Below are 15,683 nucleotides of genomic sequence, written 5' to 3'. Positions count from 1 at the left end.
AAGGCCCCCTGCCATCCTCCTTCCCTGCCAGCTCCAAGGCCCCTTCTGTCCCTCCCTCCCAGCTCCAAGGCTCCAGTCCTCCCCCCTTCCCAGCTGCAAGGCCCCCTGCCCGCCCTCCCTCCCTCCCAGTTCCAAGGCTCCAGGCCCTCCCCCCCAGCTCCCAAGGTCCCAGGCCCTCCCCCCAGCTCCCAAGGCCCCCTTCCCTCCCTCCCAGTTCCAAGACCCCCTGCTCTCCCTCACAACTGTAAGGGCCCCATTCCCTCACAACTGTAAGGGGCCCCCTGCCCTCCCTCCCAGTTCCAAGGCCCCCTGCCCCCCCCCCCGTGCCTTCTTCCCAGCCAGCTGGAAGACCCCTTCAGTCCAGCCCTCCCAGCTCCAAGGCCCCCCTCCTTCTGAGACCTCCCATGTCCCCTCCCCCCCCCAAGGTAGCCGCTACCACCCCCACCCCGGAGTCGCCCCCGCCCCCCCTTCACCCGGCCCGGGCCCTCTCTTCGTTATTCAACTTACAGCAGCGCCAAAACAACAGCAAGCAGCAGCTCCCGTTGGCCTTCCTTCACTGCCTGTGCCTCGCCCTCGTGTGACGTCACGTCGGCGAGGGCGGGGCACAAGCAGGGAAGGAAGGCCGACGGGAGCTGAAGCTGAGCTGCTTGCTGTTGTTTCGGCGCTGCTGTAAGTTGAATAACGAAGAGAGGGCCCGGGCCGGGTGAAGGGGGGGTGGTGGCGACTCCGGGGGGGGGGGGGGCGGGGGCGGCTCCCTTGGGGGGGGGGGGAGCGGTAGCGATGTCAGCGGTTCCCTCCCTCCCCTTCCGCGCATTTTCCCTCTCTGTCCCGCCCCCCTCCCCCCGTCATCACATCTTGACGCGGGGGCGGGACAGAGAGGGAAGTTTCTACTGCGCATTTGCAGGTGAGTCGGTCACTTGCCATTTATAGGTTTGATTTTCAGAAGGCATTTGATAAAGTCCCTTATGAAAAGCTCATCAGAAAATTAAAACATTGTGAGACGCTGCCCTCGGATTTGAAACTGGATGACACCAAAAAAAAAAAAAAAAAAAAAAGAAAACAGTATGACTAAAAGGTCACTTTTTCAGATGAATACAAATCCAAGTGAAGTGCCTCAGCGATCGGTATTGGTATTGCTGTTTTAAAATTTTCATAAATGATCTGGAAAAGGGAGTAATGAGGGAAGTGGTCAGATTTGCAGATGACACAAAACTGGCATACACAGTTGGTCCATGTATGCCAGTTACAGTTATAGATATTTCAGATAAGTAGCGTTATTACTTTAAAAATAAACTTACATAAAAACAAGTTATGACAGTAAGCCTTTAGGGGTGAACCGATGAAGAGTGAAGACAAATCATGAGCTGAGGCTGGTATGAAATGTGTTGTCTCTGATGGTTCACTGGGCTACTATTTTAAATTTTATATCTGATTTAATTCTTTGACTGGGCAACCAGAGAATTGGATCAAGGACGTGCACTAGATGTAATCTGCTTAGATTTCAGCAAAGCCTTTGACACAGTTCCTTGTATTCCTCATAGGAGGCTCTTGAATAAACTTGACAGGCTGAAGTTAGGACCCAAAGTGATGAACTGGATTAGGAACTGGTTGACATCAGAGGGTGGTGGTGGTTAATGGAGTTCACTCAGAGGAAGGTAAGGTGAGTAGTGGAGTGCCTCAATGATCGGTGCTGAGGCCAATTCTGTTCAATATATTTGTGAGTGACATTGTTGAAGGGTTAGAAGGTAAGGTTTGCCTTTTTGGGGTTGATACCAAGATTTGTATCAGAGTGGATACCCCCGAAGACAGTGAAAGCATGAAAATGGATCTGCAAAAGTTAGAAGAATGGTCTAATGTTCGGCAATTAAAATTCAATGCAAAGAAGTGCAAAGTGATTCACTTAGGGAGTAGAAATCCAATGGAGACGTATGTGTTAGGCGGTGAGAGTCATATGTACAGACAGGGAGAGGGATCCTGGGGTGATAGTATTTGAGGATCTGAAGGCAACAAAGCAGTGTGACAAGGCAGTGGCCATAGCCAGAAGGATTCTATGCTGTATAGAAAGAGGTGTAACCAGCAGAAGGAAAAAGTGGTGTTGATTCCCCTGTACAGGTCGTTGGTGAGGCCCCACTTGGAGTATTGTGTTCAGTTTTAGAGGCCTTATGTTGCTAAAGATATAAGAAGAGTTGAAGCGGTCCAGAGGAAGGCGACAATGATAAGGGTCTTGCGCCAAAAGACACATGAGAAGACACTGGAAGACCTGAATATATATATCCTAGTGGAGAGAAGGGACAGGGGATACATTTAAATACTTGAAAGGGAAAATGGTAAAACTAGAGGACATGGGGTAGACTTAGGAGTGATGTCAGAAAATTATTTTTCTCAGAGAGGGTGGTTGATGCTTGGAATGCCCTACCGAGTGAGAAAACAAATCTGTGGCGGAATTCAAAAAGGTGTCGGATGAACACACAGGATCTCTAATTAGAAAATGAATGGTATAAAAAAACAAAAGAAGGGTTGCATATGTGTTTGCTTGTGAAGTGGTGCTTAGATGCAACTCTGGCTGTATCAACTAAGGTCGGAGCTGGGCTGGCTTGTGTGGTTTGAGTCCCGCATATAGCAATTGAGTTTAGGATGGGCTAGAGAGAGCTTTGACGGAAACTTCAGTAATTTGGAACATGAAGACAGTGCCGTGCAGACTTTTACGGTCTGTGTCCTGCAGTTGACAAGACAGATTTGGATAGGCTGGCGTGAGCTTTGATGGCAACTCCAGCAGTTAGTATATAAGGACAGAGCCGGTCAGACTTCTGCGGTCTGTGTCCCAAAAACACCAAAGAAAGACCATGATCAAGTATATAATATCAGTTAATTGTTGATTTAATCTTGAATTGATTGGGCAAACTGGATGGGCCATTATGTCAGAGTTACATTAAGATATATATATATAGTGAGAATTTGGGACGGATAGATTAATTGCTGCGAGTGAGGGTTCTGTACAGCTTAGGAGGGGAGGACAATTTGACTGGTTAGTTCAATACTGTTGGCAATACTTGAGGATGATATGGTTGGCATGGTGGAGACGTGACATTTATGTCCTACACATGTCATTAAAGTTTAGTGTTATACAATTAGAAGACTAGGCAAAACCCAGGATCATTACAAAAAAGATAAAAACATACAGGCAATGGTAAATATCAATCTGAAGTTAACCCAAACACTTTCTGAATAAGAAAGTCTTCTGTAATTTACAAAACATAGCATAATTATCTTGAGCTCTGATCTCTGTTGGTAACTCACTTTAATTACTTGCAGCTTGATATGCAAATCAGTGGCGTAGCTACATGGGGCCTGAGGGAGCCTGGGCCCCGTAGATTCCAGCCTGGACCCCCCTCCCGGCGAACCCGCCGCCGCCTACCTTCGCTTTTGCTGGCGGAGGAACCCAATCCCCACCAGCCGACGTCCTCTCCTTCCTGCTGAGAGAAAAAAGTCTTCTTCCGGCTGTTGCATGCTGACGTCCTGCATGTTGTATGTGCAGGACATCAGACTCAGAGAACTCCCTCGCCAGCAAAAGTGAAGGTAGGCGGCGGAGGGGGAGGGTTCGCGGCGGGAGGGGAGTCGACAAAGATGTGGGGAGGGGGGGTGGCAATGGCGGCGGTGGGGGGGCGGCGGTGGGGGGGGGGGCTAAAATGTGCCCCCTCCCCTCGGGCTCTAGACCCCCCTCCCATGGAAGTCTGGCTATGCCCCTGATGCAAATATATTGGAAAAAAATTTCATGTATACTGTCTTCGATGGATCTGGATAATGAAGAATTAAAAAAAAAAAAAAAGATGAAGATCCTGGGCAAGCATTTCTAACTTTTATAAGTAAATAAGACTTGCCATGTAAGCTGGAGCATCTCCACAATTAAAAAAAACCAAGGAACATAACTGGTCCTCAGTCTGCTGGTAACGCTACAGCAAGCTAAAGGCTAACAGAACTAAAGCCTGGTGGCCGTTTGACAACCTACCAAAAAACTGATAGATAACATAAGCATCATCTGTCCCGGCATGGCGATGCTTATGTTCTTATTTTATGGTTGCTGATAACCTCAGGATTTCTTTTATAGTGCTGCTGAACATTACTGTTCATATGGCCAACAGGAAAATACTGGGGGAGCTAGGACTTTACTGCGAGGAAGTATTAAAGTCAGTGGTATAGCCAGACCTGCTGTTTGGGCGGACCCACAGTTAAGATATGAGGGTCTTCCAAGCCCTCTCCCCTCCCCACCTTTGTCCTGCATCTCTCTCTCTCTCTTCAACCTCTGGATCCAGTATTTGCCCTCCCCACCCGTGGCCCTGCAACTTCTCAAATCTCTGAGCCGCCTCCCCCTTTTCTCTGTGTACCTCATCACCATTTCAGACTGCATCAGTGACGCACATCCACTGCCTGCGTCGGCCTCGCTGGCTTTTTTCTGTCATGTCCCACCCTCACAGACATCGCTTCCTGTTTCATCTCTGTCGAGATACGGCAGTGAATGTGAGTCACTGCTGCAGCTTGTCAAGGTGATAAGATACACTGAGAAGGGGTTGGGATGGTTCAGAGAGTGGGGGAGTTGCGGGGCCACGAGCATGGGGGCAAATGGCAGATCCTGAGGCTGAAGAGAGGGGGAAGCAAGGCAGCTGCCACTGACTTGTGCCCACCCATGCCTATCTGTAGCTATGCCACTGGTTAAAGTACCTGCATATATTTCCAAAATACTACAAATACTATTTTGTTTAATATGTTGATTTTATTTTACTGTGAATTTTGATTTTTTTGGTACATAATTCCCTGGAGTGCATTTAGTGTACATAATACTATCAGCAACAGAGGTAGTGGGGGAGGCATCTGGTAGACAGTGAAGGAAGGGGTACTTCCCTGTTGTATTAAAAAGTGCCCCTACTCCCCCCCCCCCCTTTTTTTTTTTTTAAGAGTGATATTTGAACAGGGGGATCAGTGTTCCCTCTAAGTTGCGCTAAACAGCTAGTAGCTGAGTAAAGTTTAGAATAGCCATAAACATAGTTAAACTACAGGTGAAGAAGTATGGAAAGCGTGCAGAGCAATTTCCCTGTGTGTGTGAATGTCTGTGTATGTTTCTGTAAGAAGTGTTCCCAAGGAAATGTAATGGAAAAGTTTTGCTCACATCAACTCAGTTCTTTGCTCTCAAAGAAAACATTTTATTCACATCAGCTCAGCACTTAGAGGAAACATTGCATAGAACCAAAATTTATTCTTTCACCAGAGGCTGATTTTCACACACAAGCATTTATACAGTCAACAGCTAATGATGCATAAGTGTTTTTGAATGTCGCTCACTATATATTTCCCAGTAGTCTGGACTACTGTAGTAGGGATTTGCAAATTGTTCAAAATCTAGACTAGTATCTTGATGTTCACGATTTCAGCACATCAGTCTGATTTTGAAAGAATTTTGTTGGTTACCTGTTGTGAAAAGAATTATTTTAAAGCAGGAAGCAGATCACTATGTCTACAGTTTTTGAAAATATACCATCCAAACCAAGCATTGATGTCAGAAGGGACACAACAACTATCCCAACTCTAAGGAAGATACATTTTGAGGAAACAAGGCAAAGAGCATTTTCAAGTTTAATATCTTTTATTGGATTTCAGTACAATACAATAGAAGCAGGAGCTCACCACAGTACAACAAGCAACACTTACAAATCATGGCAAAACTGGAGCTCACATTCAAGAAGCAACTATTCACAACTAGAATCACATTAAGAAAAAGGGGGAAGAAAGGGGAGGTGGAGAAGAAGAGAGGAAAAAAAGGGGGGGGGGAAGGGGGAGGGCTGGAGGTTACAAATCCAGACACAGAGCATGCATAGGCCACAAAATACATCAAACTCTGTGCTTATCTCTATACCGAAGCAAAATAAGATACAAGTGGCAGCCATTTTTCCCTGTAGGAAGTGAAGCGAGAAGATTTCTTCGCCAGATGTAATTCGAATTTGTACATTTGGAGCAATAAGTTCCACCATTCCTGATAAGTAGCCTGGTGTAAGGACTTCCAGTGGAAGAAGATCACCTTCAATGCCAAAGAGACCATGGCACTAACAAGAGCATAGGCGGTCGGTGGCCCAACTGTTTGGGGAGGCTAAAGGGGGCGGGCTTAGGGGTGGGCCAGAGGTGGAGCTTAAATCCATAATTGTCTGATAACACACAGAAATAAATAAATAAAAATAAGTCACAATTAATACCTTTCATTAAATTTAGATATTAGCCATGTATCATATGTCTAAGAATAAAGTGTTTGCTCAAAGCATATACTAACCACAGTCGCTCAACTGCAAAACACTGTGCACAACTTTGTGCAAAAACACACTCAGAACCTTACTGTACTATAAATATTACACTGGGCAGAACCTAATACACCAATATACCACCCATACGGAAAATGCAGACCGTCAACAATATGAAACAAGGGATCATATCATCACAATTCTCATGTAGAGCCACAAAACACCCTAATTCATGTTTAATGTAGGATAAAATGCCATAAATAAGTAAATAAATATAAACTTTTAATGTTGAGCACCTGATTCTCAAAGTGGACATATTCCAAACACTATAATGAAAATAAAATGATCTTTTCTACCTTTGTTGTCTGGTTGTCCGATTCTGCTGCTATCTATTCTCAGTGCAGGTCAGGAAGTCATCCTCCTTAAATATCTCCCTGGCAACCCAGCCAACCCCCCCATTCCCCCTGCTTTCCCAGCAGTAAGGTAAACAAACCATAAACCAATTTCTACAATTGGTTACACAAGGCTAGAGGGCTTTCACTGCAGCTCCTGCTGTGAGGATGGAGGTAAATTAACAATTTAAACCTCTCAGAGCACAGCAGGGGAGGCTTAGCCTGTCCAAGCCTCTTATACCGGGCGCCTATGAACAAGAGCCCCTTCACTAGGAGTCAGCTGACCCCCAAAGAACTGCTCCCGAAGAATCACAAATGGATAAGAAATGGAGCCAGGGAGGGGAAAAATGGCTACCAGCTGTGACCAGACTTCTGACCAGAACTTGCGAAGGCACACACAATCAAATATAAGATGCCTGAGAGTACCCGTTTGGGAGTGGCAAGACCAACAGACATCTGGACTAGAGTAATCAATAACATGCAACTTATACGGCGTCCAAAGAGCATTTTCAATCGCAGGCCCTATAATCTGGAATCTGTTTCCTTTACAGATTAGAGCAATGAAAGATTAAAAAAATTGTTAAAAGCCTATCTATTCATGGAGGTTTATTAAAGGGTTAACCTAGGGGTGGAGGTACAGGTATGTACTTGTAATTTTTTGTAAATTTTAAGATTTATTTTTTGTTACCTTGATGTTCATTTTATGATTATGTACGTGAATTATGTGATCCATTTAGGAGTAAGTAAGTATAGATTTTTCCACAAATGGTGCCTTAATGTTTTACAAAAGGAGATTCCAACAGAAAAATACTATAATAATAAGTGAAAATAAATATATAATATGCAATGTTTTAGCAATATTTTTAAGAATTCAGTGTCCACATAATTACAGTTCACTTTCTGTTGGTATATATATGTCTGTGTGGTTATCTATGTCTAATTAGATATATAGAGAGAACACCCATAATATATGCATACAGCTATTTGTATAATAGGCACATTTTAACTAGATTATAACAGAAAATTATTGCCCATCAACAGAATGATGTGACGAGATTGAAGACCATTTTTTTGATTCTTCTGATTTGTCATCTTTTAATTAGATACTCTTTGCTCCTCATTTGATGGGTTCTTTTTACGCACATGCGTGTAAGCACATATCCACCTTTTTTTTTTTCTCTCACTACATGGATTTCTTTTCTTGCAGGTGTCTCTCTTTGCTGAGCTCTTTAATGAAATGCTTCAGAGGGATTTTGGAGTCAAAATATATAGAGCTCTCATAGCTCTTCCAGAAAAAGAGGACAAGAAAGTGAAAGAAAAAAAAATTAAAAAGGAAGAGAAAAAAGAGAAGAAAGAAGAAAAAGACGATGACAATAGTGACCCCAAACCAAAGAGGAGGAAGTCTGGAGAAGAAAGAGAGAAGAAGGATGAGAAAGAAGAGAGAAAGGTTTGAGAGACATATGCACACTTCTACATCTGCTCTTCTCATACAGTCACCAGTGCACCCCTTTTGTGAATAATTATACACTGAAAATGTGTTGAAAGGGAACCCAAATTGTAGCTATTTTGTAAGTAATATTGAGGGATGGCAATGGTTTGTTAATCTTGCTAGTGAAATGTTGACAGCATTTAGTGCTGCTGGAAACAATACACTGAACCACCTTGATCCTTGCTAATGGTAGTTACAGAAAAGCCACAACTCTGGGTTCCCTCTTAACATAACCCAGAGAGAGGCTTCATATATTCTGTATGATCCTTGAGACTTTGTGCAAGACACCTACATTTCCATTACTTCAAGTACAAACTTAGGGGCCCGTTTACAAAGCGGCGGTAAGCCCAACATAGGCTTACCGCACGCCAATCTTGGAGCTACTGCTGGCCCAACACAGGCACCAGTGGTAGTTTCAGCCCTGGCACTCACTATTTCCAATGCTAGGGAAAATTGGCACGTATTTTTTAGCGCAGGAGCCTTTACTGCCTCCTCAGTGGGCGGCAGTAAGTGCTCCCTCTCGTTTGGCTACGCGGTAAGAGCAATCTTGCCACATGGCCATGGCTATTTTCAGCCTTTTTTTATCCGCTGCGGCAAAAAAGACCCCCCCCACTGCTAACACAGGGTCCTTTTTACCACAGCTTGGTAAAAGGACCTCAAAGATTATAAGCCCTCTGGGGACAGGTAAATACCTACAACACCTAGATATAACTTGGCTTGAAGTACTACTGAAAAGACATGAGCTAAATCTAAATACTACAGTGCCTGATTGATAACCGTTGCCTTTCCTTGATTCTAATGATAGAGATCCATTTAATGTTCTGTCAACCTGAGGACATCGGTTTTGCTGTTTGAACTTCTGTATGTTGTCTCATGTTATTACCCTGGTGTTTGTCAGCTCTGCAGTATCCTGAACGTTACAGCAAGCTAAAGGTTAGATTTGCTGATTTCTCCTAGAGTTGGAGCAAAAAGAATGAAAACAATTTTTTTTTCAATTTTGCTTTTAAATTTTTAATTTGTTCATACATATTTTTATTTGATACTGTATAGCATAGATTTTCAACCCAGTCCTCAGGGCATACCTAGTTAGTCGGGGTTTTCAGGATATCCCCATTGAATTCAATAGGGATATCCTGAAAGTCCTGACTAGCTAGATGTGCCTAAAGACTGGATTGAAAACCTCTGCTGTATAGGTTCTCTTGAAGCAGGCACTGTTGTAGTTGGATTTAGCTCACTTCTTTTTAGCAGTAGTTGAAGGCAGGTTACATGCAGGTGCAGTAGGTATTTGCCTGACCCCGGAGTGCTTACAATCTAAGTTTGTACCTGAAATAATGGAAATTTAAGTGATTTGTACAAGGGCTCAAGGAATGCCAGTGGGATTTGAAACATGGCTTCCCTGGTTCTTAGCCTAGTGGATACTTCCCCATTCCAATGTTGCCAAAATAAGGCTATGCTGGACTTTTTTTTTTTTTTAAATGTCTTTATATATTTTTTTATTCTTCAAATGCTTATTGAAAAACCTTTGCGTGTTCTCCTATTGTTGCATTTTCCTTATTGATGAAGCTCCTGTGCCCTTATCTCTTTCTTTATACTTCTGAACTCAATTTGTTGTCAAGTCCCACATTAAAGCATAGCCAATAATCAATGATTTATAACCACTACCTCCCATCCAGACCCTATTACTCCCCCAACCCCCCACCTTCTCTTCTTCCTGTCCCCCACCCACATACAGTTTATTTATTTTTTTTCACTTTAAACGTTTTTATTGAGGAAGCTTGAAAACAGTCACACCACAATGTATGTGAAACAACATCTGCTCATAATTTGACACAGTACAAACCAATCTGTTCTATATTATGTCACCAACATTACAACAATAAAGAACTAGGTGAACAAACTTGAGTCCCCATGTACTCTTTGCACTGGAAAGGTCAATCCTCCCCCCCTCCCTTTCCAGATGAAACCCCCATCCATAACTTTACTACCCCTAATACTCCTCCCCTCCCTTTCCTCCCTACCCCACCCCCCTCCCTCCCTCCCTCCTCCCCCCCTCCCAAAAGCCTATTATGACCGTATTGTCTCCACCCACTTTTGTAGCTGAGCCCAACCCCTCCTACGCCTCAGCTCTCCATCTCTGCGATATGCCGTGAGTCTCTCCAGCATTATGAGTTGTTCAAGTTTCCCCCTCCACTCGCCCATGGACGGGGGATTGATGTCTCTCCACTTCCGAGCTACCAAGCACTTTGCCGCAGCCAGGCCCCAACGTAATAATTTACTCCGTTCCCAAGACTCTCTTTCATTATGCATCCCCAGCAAACACACCTGCGGGCTACACACCATAGAGTCCCCAGTCATTTTAACCATCGCTGTTATCACCGCTATCCAGAAAGGCAGCAGTCTTGAGCAGGACCACCAAATGTGTATAAAGGTACCCCTATCCTGTCCACACCTCCAGCACCGGTCAGAAGCAGTAGAATACATTTTCTTAATCCTCTCAGGGGTGTAATACCACCGTGAGAGTACCTTATATGCATTTTCCTGCACCAAAGCACATGTGGATGTCTTCTGGACCTCGCTACATATCTTTTCCCATTCCTGATCGTTGAATTTACAATTTAAATCTGATTCCCACGCTCCCTTAAAGCGAAATGGAGTTGGATCACTACCTCTAATAAATCTATAAAGTACTGAAATGGACTTGGGTACCCTCTGTAGTATTCCCCATAGATTCTCCAAGCTCTCCTTTTCTTGTGTCCCCCTCCCCCTCCAACCCATTGCACCCATAAACAACTTTACCTGGGCATAGGAAAAAAAATCCCCCTCTGGGAGATCATATTGTTGCCTCAATTCTTTGAAGCTTTTTATCTGATCCCCCTGAAGCAGGTCCCGAAAGCTCGAGAGACCCAAACGGTCCCACCTCCGAAAGACTCCATTGTCTTTCCCTGCTCCAAATCTCGGCTCCCAGCAGATACCCGCTCTAGTAGAGACCCCCTCTCCCTGTCCCCATTTCCCCCTAAACTCTTCCCAAACCTGCAACAGATGCCTAAAAAATGGGTTATCCACCCCTGCTAACCTGTCCCCCATTCCCTCCGTAGTCCATAGTAGCGATTTTAACCACCGCCCTGGAAAGCTCTCCTGTTCCACCTGGCCCGCAGGCTTTAAGTGTTCCCGTTCCCACTCCAGAATCATTTTAACCTGCGCCGCCTGATAGTACCATTCCAACCGCGGTACTGCTCTTCCCCCTCTTTCCACTTCCCCCCATAATACTTTCCCTGCTAGCCGGGGATGCTTACCCTCCCAAACAAATTGGAGAATCTGCTGTTGTAGCCGACGCAGTGTCCCCTTGGGCACCGCCACCGGCAGGCACTGGAACAAAAACAATAGCCTAGGTAGGGTATTCATTTTGATGACCGCCATCCTCCCCCACCAGGACAACCACATTCCCTTCCATTGAGACAATTCCATCTGAATGCGGTCTACTATTTTCCCATAATTAAGAACAAAAAGTTGATTCAAATCTTTGGGAATAAGAACCCCCAAGTACCTAATGGCATTCTTGGACCATTTGAAAGCAAACCTACTTTTCAAACTATTTTCCTCTTCCTGTGAAACCGAAATACCCAGAACTTCACATTTATCCATATTGACTCGCAAACCAGCATACCTTCCAAACTCCCTCAACGTCTCCTCCACCACCTCCAGCGTCTTTCCTGGGTGAGTCACATAAAGTAACAGATCATCTGCATACAGAGCCAAACGATGTTCCTTCTTACCCACTCGAATGCCCCTGAACTCGGGATGCCTACGTATCATCTCAGCCAAAGGCTCTATATAAATGGCAAATAATAGTGGAGACAGGGGGCAACCCTGCCTGGTTCCCCTTCCTATCTTGAAAAATGGTGTATACCGGCCATTAACCTGCACACAGGCTGCCGGGGCTCTATACAGAGCTGTTATCCACCTACTAAAGTTTTCTCCAATACCCATACGCCGCATCACCTCCCTCAGAAACTCCCATTCCACCCTATCAAACGCCTTTTCAGCGTCTATCGCCAGCATCAGGGCTCCCGGGAGCCGCTGTTGTGCTTCCCACTGTAAATGCAGGGTACGGCGTACATTATCCCCCACCTGTCGGCCTGGGATAAACCCCGACTGATCCTCCCCTATGAGACCCGGCAAAACCCGCCCCAACCTGTTTGCTAATACTTTGGCCACAATCTTTACGTCCACATTCAGTAAGGAAATAGGACGGTATGATCCACAATTAGTGGGGTCCTTACCTGGTTTCAATATCAGAGAGATCCCTGCCTCCATCATTGAGTTCGCCAACTCCTTTCCCTCCAATACTCCATTTCCCAGGCGAACCAACTGTGGCCCTAGTTCTTCAGCAGAACACTTAAAGAACCGCGCGGTGAAGCCATCCAACCCCGGAGCCTTCCCATTAGGGAGATTCTTAATTACCCCCTTCACCTCCCCCCATCGGATCGGCTCCCCCAATCGCGCTTGTTCCGCTACATCAAGGTGGCGCAACTGCATCTGGTCGAGAAATAGCCCCATCCCTTCCCTATCTATTTCCCTCCCAGCCATATACAATTGTTCGTAGTACAGCCTGAAGCTTTCTGCTATATCTGTATCTCCATAATACCAACCCCCTTTACCGTCTTTTAATTTTTGAATAAGTGTCTTAACCCTCCTCGCCCGTAACCTGCGCGCCAGAAGTGCACTAGATTTATTTGCAAATTCAAAGGTTCTCTGTTTCAACTTAGTTTGCATATACTCAATATCTATCATTTGCAGCTGTGCCAGTGCCCCCCGCACCTGTTTGAGCTCCTCCCCCAACTTATTGGAGGGTTGTCTTTTGTGTTGTTTCTCCAACTGCCCCAGGCGTGTAAGTAACTCCAGGGATTTTCGCCCCCTCTCTCTTTTTTTCCGAGCCCCCATTTGATAAAGACTCCCCTCACCACAGCTTTCATAGCGTCCCATAGGCACCCATCTGCAACCTCACCATTATCATTAAACCGGTAAAATTCCTTTATAGCCCCCCGGACCTCTTCTCTCACTGTTTCATCTCCCAGTAGTGTTTCATTAAGTTTCCAGAGCCCTCCCCTACTTCTACCTTCCAACCCCTTAAGCCTTATCCAAACCGCCGCATGATCAGAAACCTGGCAAGGCTCTATCTCCGCCTCTTCCAACAGATGCCAGTTATTACGATGTACCCATATACTATCTAATCTAGCATATGACTGGGCGGCGTGTGAGTAATGTGTATAGTTTCTTTGAGCCCCGTGCAGCAATCTCCATCCATCCACCACTTCACACCCCTTCAAGAAAGACAACAATGCCTTGCGCCCCGATCCCCCTGCACCACTTCTCCCCTTGGAGTGATCCAAATCCGCATCCGGGGCTATGTTAAAGTCACCCCCTATTATCACTTGACCTTTGAGGAAGCCTTGAATTTCTTCCTTTAACAACTCAAAAAACTGCTTCTGACCGTCGTTTGGAGCATAAATATTGAGGACTGTAATTTCTTGGTCTTGTAGTAGCCCCCTAAAACCCAGACAGCGACCACTCGAATCCCGAAACTCCTCCTGTATGCGCAGCCCACAGGTGTGCCGCACCAAAATAGCCACCCCCCCAGCCCTTCTAGGTTCCCGTCCCTGGTGTGTCAAAACGCTCCGATAGGACCTATGTCGCAGCACGTGCACATCCCTCGGTCTCAGATGCGTCTCTTGCAACATTATCACATCCCATTTTAGTCTATTCAGTTCTTTGAATACTCGGCATCGCTTCCCTTGATGGTTGAGACCATTTACATTCCACGATCCCACTACTAACCCTGCCCTCTCCCGACCCACCCTCCCTTCCCTCCCTCCCCTTGCTGATCCCTGAGTCGAAAGACCAGCCACGGTAGGAAATTGAACGTACTAAACCAGAGCTTTGGTCTCCAATATCCTTCCAAAACTCCCCCCTCTCCCCATCCCTCCCGGGTCACACACTCTCCCTCCAACCCCCCCAACCTCCCAATTCCTCATCTTGCCCTGCCCCACTCCTAAAGGAAGAGGCCCCCTTCTACCCTCCCAACTACTGCCCTCTTCCTTACAACAACATTAAACATTTTAGAAAGTCTTTAACCCAGCCTGGACCTCCATCAGAGCTTGGTGGCCTTCTCTGTTCCAGTCCACGCCTTCTATCTGGATACACCAGCTCTTCCGCAGCCACCTCTCTGACCACCGCTCTGTCATTGGGTCCAGATCTAATCTTTAACAGTTAACCCAGGGAATGGTCTGATGATACCTCTCCGTCTCCACCACAGATTTACCACTCCTCATATGCCAAATATCCAAACTGGCTTCTCAGCCCCATACAGCAAACCAGAATTTCCCAGGCGATCATGAGGTCTACAACAATGATCATTTTAGGACGCCTGTTTGTCCTTATTCTTTCCTCTCCCGACCGCTACCTGCCAGGCAGAATCCCGCCTAGGAGTAGCCGGAGTCCGCAGGTCCTGATTCTGCAATGGGACGTCTTTACAGCCCAAGGCCCTCAACGCTGACCACGCTTCCTCAGGCGTTATGACCTTTCGTGACTTCCCATCCACTGTAATCCACACCGCGAAGGGAAACAACCATCTATACCGAATCTCCTTAGAGCACATAAACCTGGTCACATCTTTAAATGTTCCACGTTTCAGCAATGTAGCGCGAGCCAAATCTTGAAAAACTTCTATTTTATAGTTTTTCCAGGTGATCTCCTTGCTCGCTCTGGCTTGTCGCAGGATCCGTTCCTTTATAGGGAAATCAAGGAAGCATGCAACCATATCTCGGGGCTGAAGGTCTCTGCGTGGTCCCAGCGCTCTGTGCGCGCGTTGTAGATGTATTTCAGGGGGGTGGACTTCCGAGCCAAGCATCAGGATATGCTGACAAAGCTCCTTTATTACAGCTTCACAGTTGGCAAAATGTCCAGCTCAGGTATACCTTTAAATCTGAGGTTGTTACGCCTAGACCTATTTTCCAGGTCTTCAACTTGGTCCCTGAGCTGGCTCAGTTCCCCATGGTCCTCAGTCCCTTTCCTCCTCATAGTGTCCACCTCGGACTGCAGGGCCACCAACCCCTCCTCCACTTCTCCCACGCGGGATCCCAACTCATGAATCTCTGCTCTTATTTCTTTAAGAGCATTCTGCACGTCCAGTCTAATCCCAGCAAAGTCCGTTTTTAAGTCCTGCAATATCCCCGCTACATCAGATTGCAGCATGCTAGTAGCCACAGCCTCCTCTTCACCCTTTACCGCTGATTCCGGCAGGGCGCGATCAGCCGCCATTTTAGCTCCTCGCAGCTCCGGTCCCGCTTTAATTTCGCTCGCTTTTTCGCGGCGCTCCGGAGTGAAGCGGAAGCGCTCCAGCGTCTTTTTAGGTGGCATAACCCAGGGAGACGCCCTCCCTCACTCCCGTTCTGCCTCTCGGTTCCGGGGTAAGTTTTTAAGCGCCGTTTCTTGTCAGCTCCGGCGGAGCTCCTCAATTAGACC

General features: G+C 46.1%; 1 protein-coding gene across 3 annotated transcripts in view; it reads left to right on the top strand.

The window, feature by feature from the left end:
• CCAR1 (cell division cycle and apoptosis regulator 1) overlaps positions 1-15,683 on the top strand; it is a 268,378-nt gene that overhangs the window by 187,937 nt on the left and 64,758 nt on the right. For all 3 annotated transcript variants that reach the window (XM_030203453.1, XM_030203454.1, XM_030203452.1), the window contains exon 18: positions 7,881-8,120. In XM_030203453.1, the coding sequence (XP_030059313.1) occupies positions 7,881-8,120 (240 nt within the window). The remainder of the gene's footprint in view (positions 1-7,880; positions 8,121-15,683) is intronic.

The sequence above is a fragment of the Microcaecilia unicolor genome, chromosome 5, assembly GCF_901765095.1.
Source record: "Microcaecilia unicolor chromosome 5, aMicUni1.1, whole genome shotgun sequence".
NCBI lineage: Eukaryota > Metazoa > Chordata > Amphibia > Gymnophiona > Siphonopidae > Microcaecilia > Microcaecilia unicolor.
The sequence above is the reverse complement of the archived record's forward strand: the minus strand, read 5'-3'. Positions and strand labels throughout refer to the sequence as shown.